Source organism: Scaptodrosophila lebanonensis, unplaced genomic scaffold (assembly GCF_003285725.1).
Source record: "Scaptodrosophila lebanonensis strain 11010-0011.00,11010-0021.00 unplaced genomic scaffold, SlebRS2 tig00000089-arrow-pilon, whole genome shotgun sequence".
Taxonomy (NCBI): Eukaryota; Metazoa; Arthropoda; class Insecta; order Diptera; family Drosophilidae; genus Scaptodrosophila; species Scaptodrosophila lebanonensis.
Window position 1 is genome coordinate 1,970,112 of NW_022060565.1, and position 26,928 is coordinate 1,997,039.

The 26,928-nt window shown below is 34.8% G+C and overlaps 1 protein-coding gene across 10 annotated transcripts in view; it reads left to right on the forward strand.

Moving 5' to 3' along the window:
* LOC115626846 (sodium channel protein para) overlaps positions 1 to 26,928 on the forward strand; it is a 73,049-nt gene that overhangs the window by 3,782 nt on the left and 42,339 nt on the right. For 6 of the 10 annotated variants that reach the window (XM_030522334.1, XM_030522339.1, XM_030522340.1 and 3 more), the window contains exons 1-9: positions 576 to 725; positions 9,627 to 9,782; positions 9,894 to 10,099; positions 14,552 to 14,680; positions 18,352 to 18,443; positions 18,583 to 18,856; positions 19,019 to 19,328; positions 20,294 to 20,602; positions 25,984 to 26,046. In XM_030522334.1, coding sequence (XP_030378194.1) covers positions 576 to 725; positions 9,627 to 9,782; positions 9,894 to 10,099; positions 14,552 to 14,680; positions 18,352 to 18,443; positions 18,583 to 18,856; positions 19,019 to 19,328; positions 20,294 to 20,602; positions 25,984 to 26,046 — 1,689 coding nt within the window. Of the gene's footprint in view, positions 1 to 326; positions 416 to 534; positions 726 to 4,832; positions 4,866 to 9,626; positions 9,783 to 9,893; positions 10,100 to 14,551; positions 14,681 to 18,351; positions 18,444 to 18,582; positions 18,857 to 19,018; positions 19,329 to 20,293; positions 20,603 to 23,591; positions 23,610 to 25,983; positions 26,047 to 26,928 lie in introns of those variants that run through there. The other 4 variants (XM_030522344.1, XM_030522337.1, XM_030522336.1 and 1 more) reach the window with 4 other exon arrangements.

A 26,928-nucleotide genomic window follows, 5' to 3' on the forward strand; every position in this document is an offset into this window, starting at 1 on the left:
ATGAAATATATGGGCAGTTAAAACCACTCTATTGTGATGAACTCATAATTCTATGGCTTTAAAACCTGTAGTATGAGTATTGATTGTTCATTTTATTTGTGTTGCACCATGTTGTCGATGTTCTGGTATCTTTTAAGCCATTTGATTGCATTGCATTTAAATAAAACTATCATGCACTCGAGTCGCCACTAATCCAATTAAACGCGCCGAGTTCAACGTACACTGAACACGAGCTCCCATCCGCTTCAACCCTCGCTTCCGCCTACAGCTGCTCGTCTAACTGACTAACCTGATAACGTCAATAATCAATTGCTCTTTAATTGCAGCATCGTGTCAAGCGGCGGGCGCTACTCGAACATGGCGCCTCGGATATAGTTGTAGCTCTAATGTAGCAGGCGACATCCATGTGCCTCATGTAAGTATTTTGCTAAGGAAGCTAAGGATCAAAAGAAGACTATCGAAAACTGGTCCTGGCATTTTACTAATGAGATGTTTGTATTTGATTTGCTTTTGTTTATATCCTCCTACTTCCAGGCCTTGGAAATCTAAGGCTCTCATCGTTGGCCGCATAGACAATGACAGAAGATTCCGACTCGATATCTGAGGAAGAACGCAGTTTGTTCCGTCCCTTTACCCGCGAATCATTGGTGCAAATTGAACAACGTATTGCCGCTGAGCATGAAAAGCAAAAGGAGCTGGAAAGAAAGAGAGCCGAGGGAGAGGTGGTAATTATTTCTATGCGCCTATATCTATTTGCGCTTCCTCTCGTTAAAAAAACAAAAAACAAAAAAATACAAATGTGAAACTAACGATTAACGCTACTGTGCGCTTATTTTGTGCTTAGACGTCTATTATTGTATACTAACTTATAATAATACTTATACTTCAAGTCAACTAATACTACTACTACTTATTACTACTAACATATATTTCTTCGTGCGTGTATATAAATACATACATACATACATCTATTCCAAACACTATGTATAATTAAAGCTCCATATACTTGCTAGCTATTAACTAACTACATACATACTATTTACCGTACAATGTGTCTGTAATGTGAAGTAAAAGCCAATTTCCATTCGACCAAGCCATTAGTCTACATACATACATATATACATACATATGTACTTTAATTGCATACTACCTTCTAAATACATACATATATAGACACGTACATACTCTAATACTATATATCGTGCATACCTGTGACAAGAGATCTGTAATAATAACTATTTAATGCTAAAAGTCGCTCTCACGCTCTTTCATGCTCTATACTCTTTCTACTCCTTTTCTCTTTCCCCTCCCCCCCCCACACTCTCTGTCTGTCTCTTAAGCGATTTTCAATGCTCTGTAAAATTATAAAGCTTAGACCATCAATCCATCAGCCTTTACATGCCGAGCTCAAGCTGGACGAAAAATTAATGCATCTCTGTACATAATCAGTCAATTATTTCCATTCTGGCTATGGCTGTATGGCGCTTGCTGTGCTCTCTGAGCAGCTCATTCCATGCTCATTGAATCGCTTCACTGCACACATCTCTCTCTCTCTCTCTCCCTGCCTCACACACGTCGCTGCTTTAGTGCACTTGTGAAGTGATCATCACTGTCTCCCAATCCATCCGATTGTGTGCTGTTATCGTCCTTAGCTAAGAACAGTGCCTCTCTATGGTGTTTCGTCTTCTGGCAGAGCCCCTGTTGCTGATGCCCGTCTATTGTTTGTGTGTTTTATTACACAAAATCTTTGCATTGAATCTCTGAAAGCAGCCTTCAAACCCCCTATAAATCTGTCTCTTCTTGTTTATTTTCTTTAATTAAAATTTCGTTATTTTAATTTATTTAAAGTAATTATTAGTTTCCATTAAAGCAATGCTGAAATAGGAAGGTAAACACTGAACTACCGGTAGCGTAAAATGTTTTTTCATCCAAAATTTTAAGAAATAGCACAACAATCACCTAATTTCTGTTCAGTTAATTAAACGTTTAAAATTATTTGCAACGATCGACTTTAAAAGCAGGTAAAGAAACCACAGTATATACTGAAACCCATAAGGATTAATGAAAACCATTAATTGGTAGATTACTCAAGAAATGTATTTATGTCACATGTTGTAGGGTTGCATAAGAACTAAGTAGTAAAAAGAATTCAAAATGTCGGCTGAAGAGTGAAAAATGTCTAAAATGTCTAAGATTTGAAGAAATGTATGAAATTAGCCGCTCAGGCTAGTAGCAGTAATAGATTAATTTTGTGTTCAAGAAGTTTGCGATATTTCCTGTCAAGAGAAAGAGTACCCAGCATATTTCTAATAAATTCCAAGGATAAGCTCTTTTTTTGAAAGAATAGTATTGTCGTGCAGTCCTTCTTTATAGTTATGTTTTGTATGTATACGTTTTGTTTGTTATAAAATATTGTTTGTTGTATTTTTCAAAAAGTTCAGTTCACCCGCCCACTCTATTTACTTTAGGACTTTCTCTATTTGCGCTCTATCTCCTTAACTAATGCGACACAAGCAGACAATTTTCCTATTCTCAATACTCTTGCAATTCCATAGTTTTAAGAATTCGTTGCATTGATCAAGTCACAACAAGTATGAATTGTTGCAGTACCCGTAATCGTAGAAATTGGTTGATGACTCTGAATCAACACTATATGTGCCACAATGAAAAGATCCTTTTAAAATAACATGTCCATATCTTTGTATAATTTTCAATTTATTGCAATTCGTATACAGTATTGACATTTTTAATTCATCTTTTTAGCTTTGTTTAAACAAAATTAAAAAAATATCTACAGCAAATTTATTCGTTTTTTGTATTATGCCCAATTCGTAACTATGCGTATATATTGAACATATTATTAACAGAATTCAAAAGCGAAAAACTTTATCTGCCATAATCGTTGTATGTTTGTTTGTCTGTTCGTTTGTTTCATTGTTTAAACTATTGACAATAAGAAATGTGTATTTTATCTATTGGCTTCTTAATGTGTTGAAATGTACTTAACTAAATAATTATGTAATATTTAATGTTGTTCTTGAGTTGATTTCTAAATGCGCTTTTATTTGATTCAAGTAGCGAAAAAATATGTTTATCTTTTAAAAAGGCAAAAAGTTGTTCAGTTAATTACAAACTGTGTTTTACTTTTTTTAACAAGTCATTTTGGATAAATTAAAAAAACAACAACATCAATAAGTTGACCATGGGTAAAATGCTTCAATTGGTCATAATTGTAACTGTTTTTGCAACCGTTACTGTGTCACCCATCACGACCGTCTCGTTGTGTAAATAATTATCATACATACATACGTATATGAGTATATGTACTCGTATGTTCCAATCATAATCAACTGCCTTAAAGTTCAAACCATCTAAAGAGCGCGGCAAACAATATGCATTTAATTTTTATTAGAAATCGTATCAGACACTTAAGACCATTGCTAACCAATCACATAGCTGTGTTCATTATCTCTTGAGTTTTCTTTTGATTTTGTCTTTTCTTCCTAGGCACCTATTGCGACTCATAGTGACTATTTTCAATACAAAAATCTCGTTATCAAATCATCAAACTTAAATCGAATAACAAAAAAGTGCCAAATTATATCAAATAACAAAGAGAGCAAATATAAATTATATTTTCTAAGCTTAAGAATATTCCAGAGCAGCCCACAAAAGAAATTATTAGCCGTTGCAGCGTTTAAAATTCAAAAAATTCATGTTTTTCTCAGCTTTCGGTCTGGCAAGCGTATTAAGACAAAAGTTTTTTGCTACGAAATTGTGTGATGCTATCGCTGATCATGACAGCTGCGAAACCATGCGCTCCTATTGGTTTTCTCCCTTCATTTGTTCTAGAAACCTGTACAAAGCTCTTGTAGCCAGTCTTAAATTAGCTAACTAATATTAATTAAGTGCTTATTTTAGAAAGAGTAATATTTATTAAAAACAATAAGTACTAACAAATCATTTCACTGCAAGACATGCGTTGCGTTCACACTCAGCCACACAATCACCACCTGTGTTTGTGCTTAAAACAATAACGAACACAATTAACCACAATCTGAGCCTGAGGCCAGTGCCAGTAGCAATCATCATCCGTACACCTAATTTCAAGCTCTTCCTCTCTATCTTTAAATCTTTACTATACCAAAATATACCAAATAAGCATTCATCGTCTATCGCTCTTTCCAACTATCTCACATCTCGCTATATTTCCCTCCTTCTTTCTAGCTGACCATACATACATATATCTCTCTCTTCCTATATATATATATTTAAATATATATATGTAGCTATTAAGCCCTGTCGCGTCTAACCTAAACACATAAGTCACATAACAGTCAATACAGCGACAAACTCACTTTGAATTTTGTAGAAATCTGTAGTCATAACATTCATGGTTAGGCTTAGGATAGAAATTATAGGATTTGTCACTCTTAGATAGTATAAAATACATACCGAATATGCTGATCGAACAATGATATATTCATCTAATTTTGAAGAAATGCTGAACGTTTCACATACATATATATTTTTCCTATTTTTTTCGTGTACTTTTTCTTTTATGTTTACTATTTTTCTCTACTTTAACGCTCTCAATAAAACTTTTGCGTGCGCTGCGGTCTGGACATAAAAACGCAAACGCCAAACAAAATTACAAATTACAAATAATATAATAATACTTATAACGATCATAATGAACCAAATTGTTTGTTGCCAATGCACTATGGCAAAACAATAAACTAAACCATTTTCTTCCTCCTTTTAACTTAACATAAACTAAATGCTCATAAACAATGTCTTAAACCAAAAACCAAATTCAAATCTTCTTTCAGCCGCAATATGGTCGCAAGAAAAAACAAAAAGAAGTAAGATTTTTGTCAGAACTTTTAGTCTAACAAACGCAAAAACGTAAAAAACAACAACCAACCAACCAAAAAAAAAAAAACCAAACAATTCAAACAACTTTTACTTTCACTTCAAGAAGTAACAAAATATTTATTTGCAATTTTTATACTTTTTAAAACTTTATTGCCAATTCAATTCTTTTCAGTTAAATGCCAAATTTAAGTTTTGATTTAGCTGTGAAACATTTTAAAAGTAACTGTATCTGTAATTGTAAATTTAAAGAACATTATTTTGCAACGTTTGGTGTAACGCTTGCCCTTAAAGAGCAATCAACAACCAATATTTTGTAATTATGCTTCTACCTTTACTTATTTTTTATCTTAATTTGTAACAGCGTGCTTGAGCTCAAGATACAAATTTCGGTTTTGCCTTCATTTGCGTCACTGTGCAGCTGCCGCCGAGCCTGATAACCTTAAGCTAAAGCGTATTCCTTAGCTCTTTTGCTCTTAGTTCTATATTGCTGATGCAATATCTGCGATCACCGATCAAAATAATTACCACTCAAGTCATGGCCGAGCAATTTTTGGTCGTCACTTGCAACAATGACAGCAAATATCACGTGTATATAGCAAAATGCAGCTTTTAATTGACTTTCTTTCTACTTTAACTATATTATGCTTACTTTCACTACAATACCTATCTAATTACATACACATAAAACTATGAACAACTATTTTCTTAATCTAACTTTAATATCAATCTAATTTAATATACATACTATATATATATATATTGTATATTATGCCAAAGATATCTCGGCGTGGCTGCAAAACCCCTGACGTACATTTTCTCGTAACAGACTTAGTTTTTAATTATTACAGTTAGATAACGGAATGTTATCAACAATTAATCCCTACAAATAGTCTGTTTTAATATGCTAATGCGCTGATTAAAAGCCAAAAAAGTTTCTTATTCTATGGGAGTGCATAAAATGTGGGCAGCCCTGTAAGCTATTGCAAAATTCAAGATATTTCCAAATTTAAGAAGCCATCGAGTAGGAGTTGTAAGTTAAAAGAAATCAATGCTAATCTAATAGATATATATTTCCAAACTGTCCGAACTATTGCGCCCAAAAATAATAGGTATTATACAGACAGCTTTAAGGACATCTAAAATCTCTCTCTAATCAGGTAATTTTATTACCATTTATTCATTGGAATGGGGTGATGCAAAGAATTTCACAATAATAATTCCCTAAATCAGGCTGCGGTTTAAACGTTTTCAAACTTGAGGAAAGTTTCATTATTAATATTAATTGTTTTGTGCGAAATGACAATAACAACAGTGAAATAAATAAATAAAGTTAATAAACAAAAGAATATGTTGCTGCATATTCATTTCAATAAGTAATCCCTTAATTCCTCGTTCTTGTTGTTATTTTAAATAATGTTTTATATCCAAAATGGGACTACATTTTCTAAAACGATCTCTGCTTTCTTTTCTTTTATTTCGCAAGGAGTTAGTAGTGTCTGTATAGGCAGTCATTAGCCTGTGAACAACAAATCATTTAAATTATAGTTTTGTTTGCAGTAGCTTTTAGGGGTTGTCTTCATAAAAATGTTCCTACAGGAAATAAAACTAAAGCTGCTTATTTGCAATTACTGCTTCAGAGCTATTCCTACACATATACACATATAAATAATATATGTACGCGCTGATATCAATTATGTACTTTGTACTCTATATCCCATGTCCTCTGTACTCTGTATACCTATCTATCTATAATAATATAAATGTTTTGATATGTATGTGTGTGTCTGTGTAATTGTTGCTCTTAAAATACTATACGTATGCCCTTATATATTACCCGTACAATATAATTTAATAAGTGTATTATGTTTCCCTCGTATTGCCTAACCTGTAACTCTAAAGCCAGTCAGGTACCTTCATATAGCCATGTAGGAAGAGGGTAGTCGACTTCAGATCAGTTCCCAGTTAATCTTTTCTAGGCTAGGCCAGGGCCAGTTCATATAGCTTGGAGCAGTTTGTTGTAGTGGTGCTCCTTTGGGCGGCCTCGTTTCTTTTGACCATACTATGCAGATGTCTGATGATTTATGAGCGGCCAATTGCAAAATTTTCCATATCCAAGACAAAATATATGTAAAAAAATAAAAATAAAATAAGGACACAAATTTTGCAGTGCCGCCATCTATTGATTATACCCATTCATACCTACCTATATACCTCTATATATAGTGTTTAAATATATATGTATATATAGGTATGCATAAATAAATAATAAGCATGAAACGATAAATCAAGCCATGGCTTGCGTCGATCGAATAGACAGGAAATTTTGTAAGTTGGTAAAGCGAGTGAAGAGAAGAGAAAAGAAAAGTAAGTGAAAAGCAAAGGTATAATAACAAACTACTTACTATATCCATACAAATGTATATGCGTAAGGCGAAAAAGAAAATAATTGCTAAAATAGCCAATAGAATTGAGTTGAAAAAGAAAAAACCAAGCTAAGCAATTATACAGGCAATTGGAAAATTATTATTTGTAGTAATTGCTACTTATTTATAACTCCCAAGCTATAATTTTTGATGTGCTTAGTTACCTTATAACCTTAAGTAGCAATCCCTGCAGTGCGTAGTTCTGGCTTGTTTGAATGATTGTGCATGTTGTTCTTGTTGTCCTGTAACTACTCCTTACACACTCTTCAGTCCCCATACTTCCCTACCAGAAGGCAAAAGTTCACATTAAACTATCGAATGATTGTTGTTGTTTCTGGTGCCTATGCGTCATAAATTCGTAAACAAAATGAAGACCAGCCATGTCCAGTTGAAACTGCTTCGTTTTGAGTCGTCATGTCGTCGTCCTTCTGCCACATCCACCAACCGCATGGCGTAGCCGACACGTTGCCCTGCCGCATTCGCAATCGCAATCGCATTCGGCTCTTGGGTTTTAGCTCCAATGAAGTCGGTCGGTAGTACGGTCGCTGTGAGCTTTTTATCGTGCGGCTTGCCTTTTATTAGTTTAAATATAGACTTGACTTGGCCTGTTTAAAAAGGCCCCGTTCGGGGCCGCACTTGCGTCAAACCTGCGACGCGACCATGTTGCTTGGTGGCGGCAGCTTCGGCCTCCAATGTACCGCCCTCCATATACAATCTAATTGTCACGCCAAGCAAACAACCAAGCCTGCAAGCCAACTATTATGGCATTTTCTTTTTTTTTTTTTTTTTTTGTTCTTCACTTCGCTCCGCGCTGCTCCTCTCATATATATGTACATGTTTGTATGTATAGAGCAGAAGCAGAACTATGTACATATAGCAAACAACATTTTTCATGACGTGACGCTGGACTTTTTGCTTTACTTTTGCTTTTGGCATTGCATGTTCATGTCCACGGAAAGTAAAAACTAACTACAATAGTTATAATACTTATATACATACATATGTATATACATAAGTATGTACATACATAAAGCCCGCAGTCTGGCAGGTCTGTTTTAGTTGTTGTTCCTGCTCTTACTGCTGCCACTGGCACTGCCGCTGCCGCTGTTTCTGCTGTTTTTATGTCGAAATCGATATATGTATGCACAACAGCCATAGCCATGGCTGTATAGTTGTACGAGTATATCGTGCCACAATGGGCAAAACTAAATAGGAAAAAGCAGCAAAGTTGCGTCCAGGCCACTAGCAAATTGCTTTGCTAGGAATAGTCGAAATAGTAAATATCAAAAGACATATCTACATACATACTTACTGTATAGTGGAATTTTTAGTGATGCCGAGGTAGGAAAACTTTTGCTGCAGTCCTTCCTTCCCTCCTTTCAAAGTGTGTAAAAGTTGGTCACTGGAATGACACTTGAATGTTTGTGGTTAACAAAAACAAAAACCCAATCCAAAAATAATTCGTAGACATTCTATGTTATATCCTTACGTACAATTGATGTGTGTGTTGTTTAAAAAACTATAGTATATATTGTTTATTGTCTGCACTTGTACGTATTAATAAATTGAAAAGAAATTAAAACAAAAATATATGTACCTACACATTTTTCTTTACACGTTTTTGGACTACGATTTCTACACTTCTTATCACAAACTTTTTGGCATGCAATAATACGGTTTGTTTTTATTTATTTAAATCAATTCAAATCACTTGTTCGGGTATGTTCTTAATTTTATATTAATTCAATATTTAATAAAGTGAACGCTTATGTTAAAATTAAATCCATTATTTGTTTGCTTTCTAAACAGACTTCAACAAAAATAAATATTATAGCTAATTAGTCCCCAAAATACTTACAAATTGGCCTCGGTCCATTTGGTTTTATCTTTTGCATATTGTTGCAACCAATTGATCTATAAATTAGGCAACCAATCAAGCAACCAATCAGCCAAAAAACCCACCATAACTGATATGTACTTACCTTCTACGCTATTAACTATACTATTTACTCGTACAATAACTCCTTCTGTGCCACTTACTCCAAATTCTTCCACTATATATGATATGCAAAAATGTAAACCTTATAAAAAAAAAAAAAAACAATTAATGTTTCAGGTCAAAAACTTGCATAAATGCTGGTTTTCGATTTGTACTAATTAGGCTAAACATTAAATGGAAATTTGTGAAAAAAATTACATGGACTAATTGCTTGTGTGTGTGTGTCTATGTGCATTTAAAAACTCTTAAATGACAGTTATATTAATAAATGTGCATAATTTCTATTTTATTCACACAACACGCACTCGCCAAACGTGCCCAAACAGATCCGATATGATGACGAGGACGAGGATGAAGGTCCACAACCGGATCCTACACTTGAACAGGGTGTGCCAATACCTGTTCGATTGCAGGGCAGCTTCCCGCCGGAATTGGCCTCCACTCCTCTCGAGGATATCGATCCTTACTACAGCAATATACTGGTAGGTAACCCTCATATTTTACAAGCAATTTTCTTGTTCATCTACCCATCGAAATAGAGTATTATTGTCATCTCAATCTGTTGTCCGATTGTAATAATTACTCTCTTACAGACGTTCGTAGTTGTAAGCAAAGGAAAAGATATATTTCGCTTTTCTGCATCAAAAGCAATGTGGCTGCTCGATCCATTCAATCCGATTCGTCGTGTGGCCATTTACATTTTAGTGCATCCATTATTTTCGTTATTTATCATTACAACAATTCTCGTCAACTGCATTTTGATGATAATGCCGACAACGCCCACGGTTGAGTCCACTGAGTAAGTACTGGCTGGCTAGCATCCTCAATACATACTACAGACATATAAAATAATGTTGGGCATTATTGGGAAGAGAATCCCTAGCAAATATTTATTATGGCCTACATTTTCTATTATTATTTCAATATATGTACGTATTATAGTTTCGTTTCTAATTGTTTTTTATACTTTACGTTTTCGTTTTCAATGGATTTTAATGTCAATTTTATTAATTAACCTCTCTTTGAAAAGCGATATATACACAATATAGATATTTATATATACATACATATATATAATCTACCTTATATTAAATGTAATTTTTTCCAATATTTATGCAGACTTGTATTTAGGTCGAATTTAATTTTCTTTCAAATATATTTTATATAAAAAAAAAACAGGAAAAAATAAATAAATTACGTTTATTCTATATGGCAAACCACAACAAACCAAAGTGCTATATCTACCCATACTCGTTCGTACATAAACCAAATTTTAATGAATTGTAATTGTTAATTGCAACTGCTGCAAGGTAAAGAATTTTTAGTGACGTCATAAACGCCAGGAACTTGTACAAAACTAATTTTGAATTTCAATGTCAATATCAATATCGAGATCGATTTAACTCTAATTTCAATCAATTCAAACATGTGTAGTAGTTGAAAGTTCATTGCTATTAAACTCATTTGCCAGCGTTGCATTTGGCAGCAGCTCATACTCAACAGCTTTTGTGTGGGTGTTCGTGAGTCCTCCGCACACAAAAATTGTTGAGGGCATCTCTGTACATTATTACTTAATCTGCATTATACAATTGTTAATTGTCCAATGCAACAAAACTAAACAACTATACTTACTTAGTAACTGACATCAATGCTCATTGTAAATTTCTAAAATTTCGATATGCATTTAGTAACATGGGCCGTAAGAACCTAAAACTATGCTGGCGAAACCAGATTTTGGTTTGTTCACGTTTCGTATCAGAAGATTCCAGAAATTCAATATATTTGCTTTAATTTGTTGCAGTTAGTAAAACCTTTAATCGAACTTGTTGTAGTAGTTATACATACATACGTATTTAGGCAATACATAAATGCATACATACATGTCTAATGTATCAATTGAATAAGTAGGTGGTGTCCCAAACCTATATAAAACCCTCCGCCATTTCCATATCAATCAAGTATATGTAGCATTACATACTTGTATTAGTCTTACATACATAATGAATATATACTTAGTAAACATATGCGTAATTAGCGTCATTTCATATATATTTTAATTGTAGTAATCTAGCCAATATATTCATAGACTATTAGTAAGCTGAAAATAAAACTTGGGCTTATAAATACATACATGTATACTTGATACGTACAACTAAGTAACTGTGCCCAATTGTAAAACATATTCTGTATTGCAAGCTCTGCTGCCTGAGTTTTAGAGAACGACTGGCAACGGACTTGAGAAAATCCGTAAACGTAAACGATTAAATAGCATTTTAGAGCTATTTGCTTTGGTATATAATTTTATAAACAAAAAACTAGGTGACATTTTTAGTGTATAATGTAATAATGTAAAAAACGTTGAAAATACATATTTACGAGTATATATAGAAAGTAGATGGAATTTATAGAATCTTGAAGCCTTTAACATCTGCATTGTATAACCAAAAACCTGAAGAGCAACAATAGTGTTTCGATTCACATATGTACATACTTGTATATGTACATACATGCGTACTTAGACAAATGTAATACTTACATACATACATATACATACATACGTATACATAGACATGACCATATTCAAAAGTATGTGGTAGAACATGAGTAACTCGATTTTTAGTGTGTACTGTGTACATATATATATATACATGTTATATTTATCTGTACAGTTCAAAGTAGCTCAAAAAGAAAAACATGAGAGTACAAAAGAAACGTATAAAAACTAGCGAAACGAGCGTGCGATGTACAGCAATTCGAAGCAAAAGGAAAGTGAAAAGAGTTACGTCATTTTTTTAGCTGATATCAAAATTATTGTCGCAGATTTGGTATCAGAATGGAGCACCCTAACAAATGCAAAAGCGCATACATAACGTTCTATCTATGTATATCCAAGCTATCTATACCTTGTATGTGTGCAGAGCCAAAACGGGCGAACAAAACTTTAGGTGTTCGCTGAGAACTGCTGCAACTATGACGCTGGCGCTGCGCTGGCGTTGGCGTTGGCGCGGTCGTCGACTGCGACTGAAACTGAAACTGTGGCTGCAAGAGTGTAGGTGCGACAAAAGCTAGCGAAAGTGTCACTTGAACTTGAAACGCACACACAGCGAGCAAAAGTAAAGAGCGAATGAGCGCTACACCAAGCCAGTGAACCATTGAGCGAGCGAGAGACTGAAGAACTCAAGGAGGGAGGATGTTAGGCAAGTAGGCAGAAGGTAGAAGGCAGGCAGGCATCTTTGTTGACAATGGCGGCGGTTGCGTTTAACCGAAAAAGGCACAGCAGGTGCCCAGCCACATAACTTGTAACACGCACACCAGGCTAAGACGCACACATATTGACACACCTACATAAATACATAAAGGCAGTCTATCTAAGTAGTTGCGGCCTGCATCTATGTGGGTCGCCTGCTGTGTACATATATATATATATATATATTATATATATTTGAGTGTAGCTTGTGTGTGTCAGTGTGCGGGGGCTTGGGGCACTTGTGGGCCCCAGAAAGACATAATACCTGCAATTAAAACACAACTGAAGTGTCCTTCACAGGCATTGGGGCCTAGGTCAGACGCACACTCAAGCATAGACGCACACACCCACACATGCCCGCCTTTGAACTAGTTACAGGCGAAAAAGTAAAAGTCCTAGGCGACTGGACGCTGCCTGTCCCCCCATCTGTCTGTATATATCTCTGTCTGTTTGTCTGCCTGTCTATCCGTCCGTTCGCTTGTCACATGCAAACGGGACTTAAATCTGTCAGATGACTTACCAAGACACAAAGAGCACAGCGCCAGGCGCTTGCAATCCACTGAAGGTCGGCATATTGATCTGACGCCCACACACAATTTCTGCAGCATCGGGCCATCAAGTATTAACCATTATTGACATTGACAATTGCTCAGCCTACCATCCTACTAGCCCACTAGTCTGCCAGCCTGCTTTTCTGCCTGCCAGTCTGTCTATCTTCATCTCTAGCACAATAATTAAGCGGCTCACACTTCACAACTGCGCTTTGATGTGCAGTCAGTCCGTTGCCAGTTTTAACTAACATTGTTTGTTGACTTTAATGTGCAAATTATTACACAATGCTTGGGCCAACTCGCCCTCAATATGGCTTGTCGGCTTGTGGTGAGGTGGGGCGATGGTACGGTACTATGATGGTGTCGCTTATGCAACAACATGCACCTAATTGCGTTTGTATGTACTAGTATGTGTCACAGTTGCCAAGCAATGATCTCAGCGTCGAGTTTTATTTGTCACTTACAAATCGGTTTATGGTTAAGCAGGCAGATGGAATAAAGCGCATTTTGCGGAATCGAAGCACAACTAACTACAAGCTACGTCTCGACTTGATGATGCATCAGGGCAGCAATTGATGAGGTCTGGAGAGGGAAAAACTAAATGACCTTGTAAAAGCGTGTAAAATAATGGCCTGCAAATAATGACTAAGGAAAGAAACCCATTTGTGTACACATTGAGGTGTCTTTAAGAAAGCTTAGACTAAGAAGTTAAGTTAGTTTTAAGTGACGAAATTTGCAAATGCAAATACTTCGGTATGCTGAAGATTCTATACTCTTGCCTTGGATATAAATTATTCGTGATTTTTTTTGAATATATACCATTTTCCCATCGATTGTTTCTTTAAGTTGTGTAATATATTTTTAGTCTGAATCATAGAAAACTGCCTAATGCCGGATTGGAAATTCCATATCTATAGCAATGTTTCCATCGAGATTTGATGTCATTGGAGTAATTAAAATTCAGTTAAGTCTTGATACGAATTTATTCGTAAATGTAAAAAAAACTTTACAAATTTACGGCTTATCGGAAGCGGCAACGATAGATCGGCCGAGCCAAGGGTATAGAAGACGCATGGAGATAAAAACGTTGTAGCATACTCTTAAGCGCAGCGAGAATGAACTGCATTTCAATCCCAACTACTTAGAGTATAACATTTTATATACTACTTGTATTCATACGTACTTGTTTATATATACAATATATCTTTCAATTTTTGTTTATTTTTATTGCAAACTATCTTTCGTTCAACTTTTTGCTATATTTAAGTTTCGCAAACAAATAATTGAGGTTTCACAGAAGCAAAAGACGTTGCAAATGGGAAAAATCCAATTGACAATAAAATTTAAATTAAATATGATTCACATCTATGTACACGATATTTTCCAAGTTAATTAAGTAAATTCAAGTCATATTACAAATATGCAACAAATTGCATTCGAAATTCGTTTTTAGGGTGATATTCACCGGAATCTACACATTTGAATCAGCTGTTAAAGTGATGGCACGAGGTTTCATTTTATGCCCGTTTACGTATCTTAGAGATGCATGGAATTGGCTGGACTTCGTAGTAATAGCTTTAGCGTGAGTTATATTATATTAAATATATTATCTACCATACATACATATATACGTACATTCATACATTTATCCACAACTTACTCTATATATATCAACCTTTAAATATCACAATTAATTTATATGTAATTCACATACTGGGTCCTTTTTTGTTGGTACATCAATTGCGTTTATTATCGTATGAGCGTTTCTAAACGATTTCCATAGCTCTACGTCAATTGTTATTGCAATTGTTAAGTTAACTGAAGCCAAGGCACGTCAGAATTTATATGGCGATTATCCATTCCCAAATGTTAATTGACGTAGCATTCGGAAATCGTTTGTTCGCAGCTACTTGCCGTATACAGATTTTATAAAGCTGTCCCCTTTTCCTACCTCCCTTTTGATTTAGAAACATGCACATAAATACATGCGTAGTAACTAATATTCATCATAATCGTACATATAATCTCACATTCATATAATCATTAATTTTATACTAGACGTCGCTTTAAAACTTCAGCTGCAGTCGTCTCTGTTAATTTTTTATTATATTTTTACAACAGCGGTTAAATTGTGACTAAATATTTAGCTGTAATTCCATTGAATAAAAACGACACATATGTCCAAACAAGTGCAAACAAGCCACATATGTATGTTTAATTTATTATTATTTTAATTTGGTACAAATATATAGAACCACAGCAACATCAACAACAACAAATGAACAGAATTCGCAAAACAAATTAACACCAATTGCAATCATACTTTCATAGCCAATAATAAATGTGTGAGTATATGTGTGTGTGTGCATAATTAGCGTTAGGGCATTGAGCACTTAATTAAATGAAAACATTATAAATAAAAACCAAAGTAAACGAATCATTATCAAATTCAGAACACGAAATGTCATTTTATAATTATAAAGCATTAAAAAAAATCACAATAAATAAATAATTGTACATACTTAAATGCAAAAGGAAAATTGAATGTGGAAAAAAGTCGGCCAACGTAATATAATGTCATGCCAGTGCACAGCAACGAAAACAACAACAAAAACGACACGCAAAGCAGTCACACTAAAGTTACACATACGCCACGTGGCTCACAGGAGTTGCGGTAGTTGAAAATGTATTTATTGATTTATTTTTGCCGTTTCTAATGATGGGACTAGAACATACACACACACACTAAGCTCGCAGATGCCATTAGGATTTGCATTCATTGTTTTCAATACCAAACCAAACATAAACATACACACACACACACACACGCTCGAAGACCTACGAGCCAAAAGTCATAAACAAATTTTTGGTCTTTTATTTGATCGTGCGACTCATTTTTTGTTTCTTGTTTTCTGTGTGTTGTAGTTGTTATTGTTGTTGTTAGGCTGGGTTCGTGACAATTTCATTTCGTTTCATTGCTTTGTGCTCCATTTTAACCATTCCTTGACAGGGGCGTGACGGGGTCAAAGGGGCGCTTACCCGCTGACTGACTGCCTGGATGGCTGCCTGGTAACTGGTCTTGTTGTTGTTGTTTTCGTGCAGCACATTTTGACGGCGCCATAAAGACGTGGCTTAATGTTAACTTTGCTGCTTTTGCCGCTTTAGCCTTGAGGGCAATGCCAAGTCAAGAATTTGCGCGCATGTGTGTGTGTGTGGGTCTATATGTATGTGTGTGTGTGTGCATGTATGCTAGGATTTCGACTAATGTATAATGTAAAGCGTGCTTTCTTAGGCGCAGCTAGCACCAGCAGAAATAATTAACAATTTGGGCTATAGTTAGCAACACGACAATTAGAAAGCATTACTATGAATTCCGGCTTAGATGACACAAAGTTAATGCCATACAATTCTGAATAATGGCATCAACTGTATTAGGATATACTTACATGAGTATTTATATTTCACATTGCAATATGAAAATTGTCATACTCAGCAAACTTGTTTTCCAAATGGACTTTTTAATTAATTTTCCATGACAGCACAAACTTACAATTGCAATTAGGCAATTGCAAAATATAAAGAACCAATCGACGATAACAATGCATTGTTAGAAGAAATTGAGTCAATGGATTGTCAACAAAACATTTTGCGAAAGGACATTTATTCGACATTTATTAAATAAATGTTGAAATCCATTGTTGTCGAGAATGAGAATGATTTGCCAATATGCACTAAAAGCATTTTCATCAACAAATTTTCGGATGATGTGCTCAGCGGGACAGTTCAGAGTCGCCAACAAGTCTTAGGGATTGAAATAATTTGAATGAAAGTTTCCGTTTTTTCTTTGTTTGATTCACAAATCAATAAATACTTTCTATATACTATATTTTGAATGTGGAGGTGGTTGTAAATTAAAGGTATGGAGAATTGAATAAATAATTAATTACATAATTGGATTTATACATACGTAAAATCAAGTTGCCTATTGTGTGGAAAAACCGAACGTAACAGATAATGTATATAATATCTGCATACGTGCAGCGGCAATAACTGAACATTTGCTTTAATGCTCTTTGACGAGACGATGACGACAGCAATTATATAGCCATACTGCATGCAAATAGTAGGTTGGCGCCTCAATTGGCCTCTGTATGTGTGCTGTGCATTAGTCGGCATAAATGGCAGGCAAATCGATAAATATTCATGAAATATAAATGGGAATCGTGGCTGCAGAAGGAAGAATGAATTCCCAGAGGATGACGTACAACGCGACACGCACACAACTCAAACAAACGGACATTCCGGGCAGATAGCGACCAACTGACACAGCAACACTAATGTGCAGGTGCTTGTGTGGGTGTGTGTGTGAGTGTATTGATTTGTAGGAGTATGTGTGTGTGTGTGTGAAGCTTTGAAGCTGCCTTGCTATTTTCATGCGATGATTGTGTGCGTGTATAAATATTTTTATAGCATAAGCCACGCCACACTTTTTGTATTGATCATTTGACTGACAGTGGCTGCACCTACACAGGTGTGCACCCCCAGCGCCAACGAAAACACACACAAACACAGTTTCCATGTAAAAACGCATGTTTGTGTTGGTGTCCCCCAGCTGTTGCTGCTGGGGCTTCGAGCTCATTTACAAAATGAATAATAAACTCGTTGGACGTACAGACCAGACCCCACCCAAGTGTGTTTGTCGCTATTTTTATGTCTTTCTCACTTTCCTGAAAGCTAAATTCATTGCATACATTTGAAATTGAAATATTTTTTGGGATGGGAAGAGCAGAGTCTCGGTCGTGCTTAACATAACTCTATGCTTACACTTGCACTCACACTTACACCAGACCACACCAGACCACACCACACCACACCATACTAAGCACTGATCTCAAACATGGCACACATTTATTAAATATACGAGTATTTACTTGTATTTTGCTTTTCTACAACGACCTTTTCATTTTCAAGTTAAACATTAATTGCAAACGTAAAGCAAATGCTTCTTACTCCAACATATATTTGATAACATTTGTATATTTAACGACAGCATATATTAATATTTCGATTTTGAAAGCAAAAACACAAACAAAAAAAAAGAAGCAAAATAAACGTTTACTTAAACTAACTATTCACATACATACGTAAAAAAAACTATTTAATGATATGTGTATGTATATTTATTTTTCGTCGTCTTCCTCCGAACTACATGAACCGCAACAACAATGATCGACGATTGCGAACAATCAACAGTTATGTGACCATGGGTATAGATTTAGGTAATCTCGCAGCTTTGAGAACATTTAGGGTGCTGCGAGCGCTTAAAACCGTAGCCATCGTGCCAGGTATGAATGTAGTATAGTATATAATTTGTGCAATATTTAAAAATTCAAAACTGTTTTACTATTTTGCTATTATACTTACTGAAATATTTTAATAAAAATTCCTCCCCATATATACGACAACAAAAAATAAAATAAACAGGCTTGAAAACCATTGTCGGCGCTGTCATCGAATCAGTAAAAAATCTGCGCGATGTGATAATTTTGACAATGTTCTCGCTGTCGGTGTTCGCGCTGATGGGCCTACAAATCTACATGGGTGTGCTGACGCAGAAGTGCGTCAAGAAGTTTCCATTGGATGGCTCATGGGGCAATTTGACCGATGAAAATTGGGCCTATCACAACCATAACAGTTCGAATTGGTATACAGAAGATGGTATATCATATCCGTTATGCGGTAATATCTCCGGCGCTGGGTAAGCATCGCAATCATACTATACAGATGCATACATACATATATACATATACACATACATACATATATATAAGATCGATCTGGCACTCACAACCTGATGCACCTATGGTATTTGCCATTCTTTTTTTTTTTTTGTCTCTTTGCTCTTTGTCTCATTGCACAGCCAATGCGATGACGATTATGTGTGTCTACAGGGTTTCGGACCGAACCCGAACTATGGCTACACCAGTTTCGATTCGTTTGGTTGGGCTTTTCTATCCGCATTCCGTTTGATGACCCAAGATTTCTGGGAGGATCTCTACCAGCTGGTGTTACGAGCCGCTGGGCCCTGGCACATGCTGTTCTTTATAGTCATCATCTTCCTAGGTTCATTCTATCTTGTGAATTTGATTTTGGCCATTGTTGCCATGTCATATGACGAATTGCAAAAGAAGGCCGAAGAAGAGGAGGCTGCCGAAGAGGAGGCGATACGTGTAAGTAGAGAACCGAATTGTACACAAAAGCGAAACGGATAAACCACTCACATAAGCCACTGCCAATGGTAAATAATTTCAATGTCAATTTGTGCGATTGACTATTGAAAATATTTACTTGAACAACAGAGTTGCTTTTTCTTTTGTACGTATTAACAACAAACTACATATTGTATGTGTATAACTGTACCTATATAACTGTCAAAATATACTCGTATCGTATTCGTATCATATCGTATCGTATCGTATCGTCTGACCATATGTCATGATCGATTCCTGTTTTGTACGATTTTGTAGCTGTGATACTCGTATTACTTGCATATACTTACTACATACTATATATCTACATATAATAACAACTATATAACTGCATATAACTTTCTATTAACTATTGACTGCATATATGTATGTATGCCATATACATAAATGTATGTAAATACTTATATGTATGTACGTAAGATTGAAAACATATTAATGCCATTTCTTTTATTATAACGTATACTTTCTTCTTAAAGTCAAAGACCTTACCTTTTGATTCTGTTATGCTGCTATCATTCAAATATCAAAGCTTTGTCAGACAACTTATCAAATCTGGCCACCAAATTTAACTAATATTCACTATATATGTACATATATAGCCAACTATTTAGTTCTTCCAACTTTTGTTTTAGTGCACTTTTACTTTTTTCTCTCAAACTAAATTTTAAGCTCACGTTAATGTAATAAAATAATGAAATACAAGAGGCAATGAACAAAAGAAGAAGAAAAAAACAGTACAGTACCTAATACTTTTATAAAAATTGCCTGTCCCTTCCCCTCCAATGCACAGCACTGTACAATATGTTATGAAGTAGTTTGTCTTCTGTTGTTTATGATCACACTCCCCTCTCTAAGTCGCTATTGACGAACCATCGCACCATGTATAAGAAGAAGAAATATTGGTATTTGTGTGTATGTCATTATAGGAAGCAGAAGAAGCGGCCGCCGCGAAAGCTGCCAAGCTGGAGGAACGCGCCAATGCGCAGGCGCAGGCCGCCGCTGACGCAGCAGCTGCTGAAGAGGCTGCACTGCATCCCGAAATGGCCAAGAGTCCAACATACTCGTGCATTAGCTACGAGCTGTTCGTGGGCGGTGAGAAGGGCAACGATGACAACAACAAGGAGAAGATGTCCATACGTAGCGTCGAAGTGGAGTCGGAGTCGGTGAGCGTTATACAAAGACAACCAGCACCTACCACAGCACACCAAGCTACCAAAGTTCGTAAACCGAGCACGGTAAGTATTCCGAGCGCAACATTTCTTTGTTTCGTTTTTCGTTATTGTTTTTAATGTGATCGTTTTATTATTTGTGATACTGATGGGAATACTGAAAGAATTGGTGATTCGGTTTGGTTTTGATTTTGTCGTATGCAGCTAAATTGCTGGCCTATTAACATTTTTAGTTTTAAGTGTTGTATGAATGATTGACATGCCTTGATTTATGATTCAATTGCATATCAATTTCCCAACATTTTCTGTTTTCTATTTATGACGTTTAATTTTTCAACATTTATTCCTTTTACGCATAGCGCGCTGCTAACGTCAATCATACTCGCTGCTTTGTCCTTGCATGCAAAAGTGCCAAAAAGATCGCAGCTATGAAACAGCTAAGATCATTCTCTCTCTCTATCTCTCTCTCTATCTCAATGCATACGCATTGCGAGTTTAATATGCAAGGCATTTGCCAGAAGCTCTCTTCCTCTCTCTTTTTGAGCGCTGTTTCGTGCTCTTGTGCACCCGTCCCTCTCTAAATCGCTATGTTCCTATACTTTACGGTATCTATATAAATCCATGGATGGCATTTGCGCATAAAGCTTTTAATTTGCCTATGTTTAAAAAATTATTCATCCTGAGTTAGTTGCCATATCTATTGATTCATACAATAATCGTTAATAATAATATCATAATTTGAATGCTTATTAATATGATTATTAGCCTAGCTATGGTTTACCTATCTGCATATGCCATTACAGTTTGAATCAGTGGTCCGCCTTAAATGTGTTATTACTTGAGCCTTGAAATTTTAATTAATGTTTTCATTAATAAAAGCTAATTGTCGAAGTGCAAATACATAAAATGTATTCTAAAAATCATTGATTATCTCGGGAAGCTAACAAATGTTTATTCTTGATATGATTTCGATAGAAATTTGAAAGCCCTTATCTTGCTTTGAATATTACTTTAAATACTATGTGTTTGTACATACATCGCCTTTGTGGCAGTCAAGCAGTTGCTCCATATCAAGATTTTAAAACGCACCACTGATTTAATTTAAAGCTATCTCGTAGCTTTCTCGTATCTATCTGTATCGCTGCCTCTTTTTCTCATTCAAAAAAAGCTCGTTATCAAGTTATTGCATGTATCTCATTTGAATGTGTGTTTCTGTGTGAATGAGTTTTCTTCATCTCTGCGAATACCTGGGTTGAATATTCTCGATAGTTTATTTCATGCAGCTGGATAGAAATTTTTATTGTTCTTATGAGAAAACTACATATAAGTATATTCTTAAATTTTGTTCTTTTCTTATTGGCTCATTGCTCGGAATGCTTTAGGTGACAATGTTCTTTTTCTCAAAATTGGAATTTGAATTTAATTATACTTATACATTTTCAGTTTTCATTATTTTTCAAATAGACACAAGCTGTACAAAAACAAAATTTTTAATTCATAGTGCAAACGTATCTCCGGGCCACAGTACCTACAGTAATAGGTCTATTTGCTTTGAAGCACCTTCAAATCATCTTGCCTAACATTTTAACTGATTGACCTACGTATTTACGCTTCTTTATTTGCTCGTTTTTAAATCTATGCATACATACAAAATTCATGGGGGAAGATTGATTTTGTTTATACATACATTTGCATTGAACTTGCGTGCAAAAATTTCAAAATTTTCAACAAATGTATAAATTAGAAGGAAAAATTGTCTAGTGTCTAGTTGGTATAATTTAATTTGTTCAACAGTAAGAGTAGAAAAGGTGGGGTTTAATTGTGTTCTTTTAGTTATGTTAGTATTTGTTATAATATTGAAAAGAAGACATTTTTTAGTCATTAAAAATATATGGACATAAATGATTGATCATGCCACAGAAGAATGGTCATAGGAAGATTGTCGGAGCATGCACTACGATGCAAGTTTGGACACACAGTGCTAAAAAATGCACATTTATGATTAGAATTTAGGGTAAATACTTAAAGTTAAATCAGTTTTAAAACAAATTGTTATTGCTGGATTTAAAACAGGTACGAGGGAGCATTTGGGCTGCAATGAGAAAAAAAAATCATGTCGTGGAGAAAAATGGTTATTTATACGTTGGCTGAAAAATTTGAGATAGGAACACATTCGTTATATTTATTGATCATTCTGTGTACTATTACGTTATTTATTTGATTTTTTGAAGTACATACATGGCTGCATTTACATTTGCATGCATTTAATAGTAGTTGCATTTCTCTTTGAATGTTTATACTCGTTATGTAAAGATCCGAAACTAAAAACATATGTTATTATTGCCCAGTAAATTACATATAAAAACGAATTCTTAAAACTCAAGCAATACTTGAACAGTTTTTGCCTTGTCTCCTTAAAGTCGAGCAGTTGGGCAAAGCTTGCCTGCATATAAACAGTAGAAGGAACCTACAACCACAGAAATAATTACACTAAATTACACACACATACACAAACATTGACATGTCTGATCGGGTACATACTTATTTATAATATTTTGGGCATGTGCGAGCAGAATGGCATAGCAAAAAGTTAGCTAGTTCTTAACAACACTACAATGCTGATCCTTTACAAGTACAACGATTACTGTTTAAGTTTCCCTTTATTTGCCAGTAATTTAATTTGTTTTATTTGTGTATATACTTATAAACAAACATACATACATATACCATATACCTATTAATAAATATTTATGAGCCGGCGTACGCTTTGCGCACATGCTGCTACTTTTCTTTGGCACATGAGAAAACGCAATGAGAAGTTGCAATTCATGCTCGATGAACAATTTGTCTGTACAACCACACAAACCTACAGAAACACCTATACTCTCACACACAAAGGCACACATATAGCAAGCTGTCAGCCAAATCGGTGCCAACAACAGCAACAATTTGGCAAGGCCATTTTTCTCTTTTAAATTTCCCCAGTTTGAGTTATTTATTTTTTTCAAGTCAACCTGGAACCTGTGATGTACTTCCTTCTTTTACTTTTGTCCAGTTCGCATATTATCAAAAAGTATGTGTGAAAAGGTTATGAGCAATCACCTATAATCAACTACATTTCAATATATTTAAATACGCCATAAACCCCTATTACTACCACAAACATACATGCTATATATTCAATAACAAATACGTATGAATATAATCAATGAATCTCTCGCTCACTAAATACTCTCGCTCGCTCTCTCGCTCGCCCGCAAGCTCATTCTTAATTCGTATTATACTATACTACCGGGGCATTAAGCCCATAAATTGCTCTGAGCCTTTTTTACAAATTACAAATTCAGTTAGTTTTGTACGCAATCGCATACGCATACGCATAAGCATAAGCATTAGCCTAAAGCCAAAGCCAAAGTCAAACTCATTTATTTTTTACGCCAAAAAACTAACTGAGTTTAGCTCCAACAAGTCGCTTCAGGTAGGTTCCCTCTAATGTTCTCTCTATCTAACTAACTCTATCAAAAAATTAATAATAATAATTATTAGTACATACAACAAACAGAAAACTGTAAACTGAAAAAACAACATGCGTACACAAATTGGTAGATGCGAGAAGTAAAGAGTGTGGATAGCAGAAAACAGGAAAGAGTGCGGCGCAAAAACTGCTTAGATTTTGAAAATGTAGCGCAGCTTCTACTAAATGGAACATAAGGGAGCATTCTACACATACTTAACACAAAGGCCAACACTTTTTACCGCACAAATTTTTTGTTAACGACTTCAGTTTCCAGTTTTCATCGATTTACCTATTATACGTTAAAAGTTAACGTTAAAAGTTCCTTCAGTCCCATTAAATTCTGCATATTAAATACGTAGATATACTCGTAAAGAACGCGGCATTCCAACCGTAGTCTTGTAATTTGAAATTAGAAATGCATCCGTAAGAGTTTGGCAAAGGAATTACACTATGCCCGTAGAAATTGAGTTATTAATCAATTGACGTTAAGTGACGTAGTGGTATTTTAATTATGATTATTTTTTGTTATTTTTTAAATTGATTAAAATGGGCGCATTTCAATAATTTAAATGTAAGGCGCTTATTTGAGATTCCCCATTTCACAATCTTTCCAATATGCTTTTCTGACCGACTGCAAATTCTTGCGAATTACACTAACTACAGTAATTCGTTCGACGGTGTCTGAGAAATATTGGAGGGTCTAAATAATCCATGGCCCTTAATTATTTCAGAGCCATATTTACTTGTTTTCAACAAGATAAAACGAAAGCTATTGCTTTTGTATCATCATTGTATCATTACTAAAGAATTGTTTGTGTTGGCAAAAACTACAATTAAGTATTTCTATACCCTGTACCTGAAGTGTGAGAACAGAATATTAGATTTATACAAAATACAAATCGGTCTACGCATGTCCGTCCGTCTGGATGAACGTCTGTATTTCCGAAACGCCTGAACCCGCATTAACCAAACTTGGTATGTATACTCTCCTAATCACTCCATCTTTTGCTCAGCTACAGAATCTCATAAAGACAATATAATGATTTGTAGTTCTCTCAAATAAAGGTATTAGCAAAACGTAGTAATACGCATCCAGCAGCGCATCCTCTTCTACCTCCTATTTTGGCTTTTGTAATACTTCCTTCAAACGAACGCTTTAATTAGCTGGCATCATACAAACATATACATACTTACTTACTTATACGTGCTGAGTGTGATTTATTTCAGCACTGTGTCAACATGCCAGTCCATTGGATATTTCTACATATATGTGCGCATGTAACAACGCATGGGTGCAGGGTATTTTATTGTCGGGTTTGATCGACTTTAGCATTCTCTCTTTTTTCATAATGTAGAGTACTTTTCCAGTCATTAGATGATATAATATGCAAATTTTGTTTCTTCAATAGCTGCGCTATAGCTGATTGAAATGATAATAATAAAAACCAAAAAACAATAAATATATCATTCAAACACACAAAACAGTTTATACACATATGCTAAAATGGCAAATGAGTAATTAAAGTTTTAAAAATTATAGAAAATGTAGCTAACAATTAGTTATTGAATCATATTCAAATTTGCGCTTATCTCAAGCTAAAGTTACACAACCAAATATTGTATAACTTGCTCAAACTATGATCAACCTTTTCTAGTCACTTACGCTCAACACTTAGACATCCACACCTACACCCAAACACTCGACACCCGACACTCAAACACCGGTATCCAAACACAGAGACACATATTCACAGAAGTGAACAATTTATAACCACAATACAATTTGAATACAACAAATTTTTCCTTTATAACTTCAACAATATTATATGAATAGCAGGAATATAAATATAAATATATTTTATTTGATTCATTTTTCTTTTTCTTCTTCTATTTATATTTTATTTGTAAAAAAACAAAATACCAAACTTAGACATCCTTATCCTTACCTGGTTCACCGTTTAACATACGCAGGGGATCACGTAGTTCTCACAAGGTAAGCGCCTAATACACACACTCACCCCCTCCCACACACACACACACACACACACACACATAAACATCAACTGACAGTGCCGATCTGGTGCTGCACCTCCTGATCAACCAGAACAATACCGCAACGACAATAACAACGAAATATTCAAAATTACAAGAAAATTGAAAATGCGTTTTTTACTTTCTACAATGCATTTCAAATACCAAATTAATATGAATACATACACACACTCAGTCATAGAGTCAAACAGAGAGTCTTACATTCAAATACTAATTTCTATAGTATATACATATGTATGTGCTGAATATTTCGTCATATATAGTATCCTCATATTCATCCATATAATACACATAGTACTATCTGCGTATATCAGTCTATATACAAGTATTTATTAATATTTCAGTTTATTGAAGAGTTTGTGAAACTCCAGAGAATTTAATAAACTCAGCTGTTAGTTAATAATGTAAATAAGTTTATTATAGTCTCGCCATTTATAGTGACACATACCCCTTTATACATATAGTACGTATATATAGTACATACATACTTCATACACATATACATATAATACATACACACATATACTCGTATACATAAAATTTCGTGCCATTTATAAGAGGTTTTTCACTCACTTTTAAGAACTCGTTTTCAATATATGTTTTTATCTATTACTCGTACTACTCGTACTATATATATATATATATATATATATATATATATATATATATATATATATATATATATATATATATATATATATATATATATATACATACTACTGTGATAAAGCAGAAACTTATGTCTCGTCGTACATGTCTATCAATATTATCATATCACTAATCGTAATCGCATACACTTCAACAATATGATTAGTACGATAAT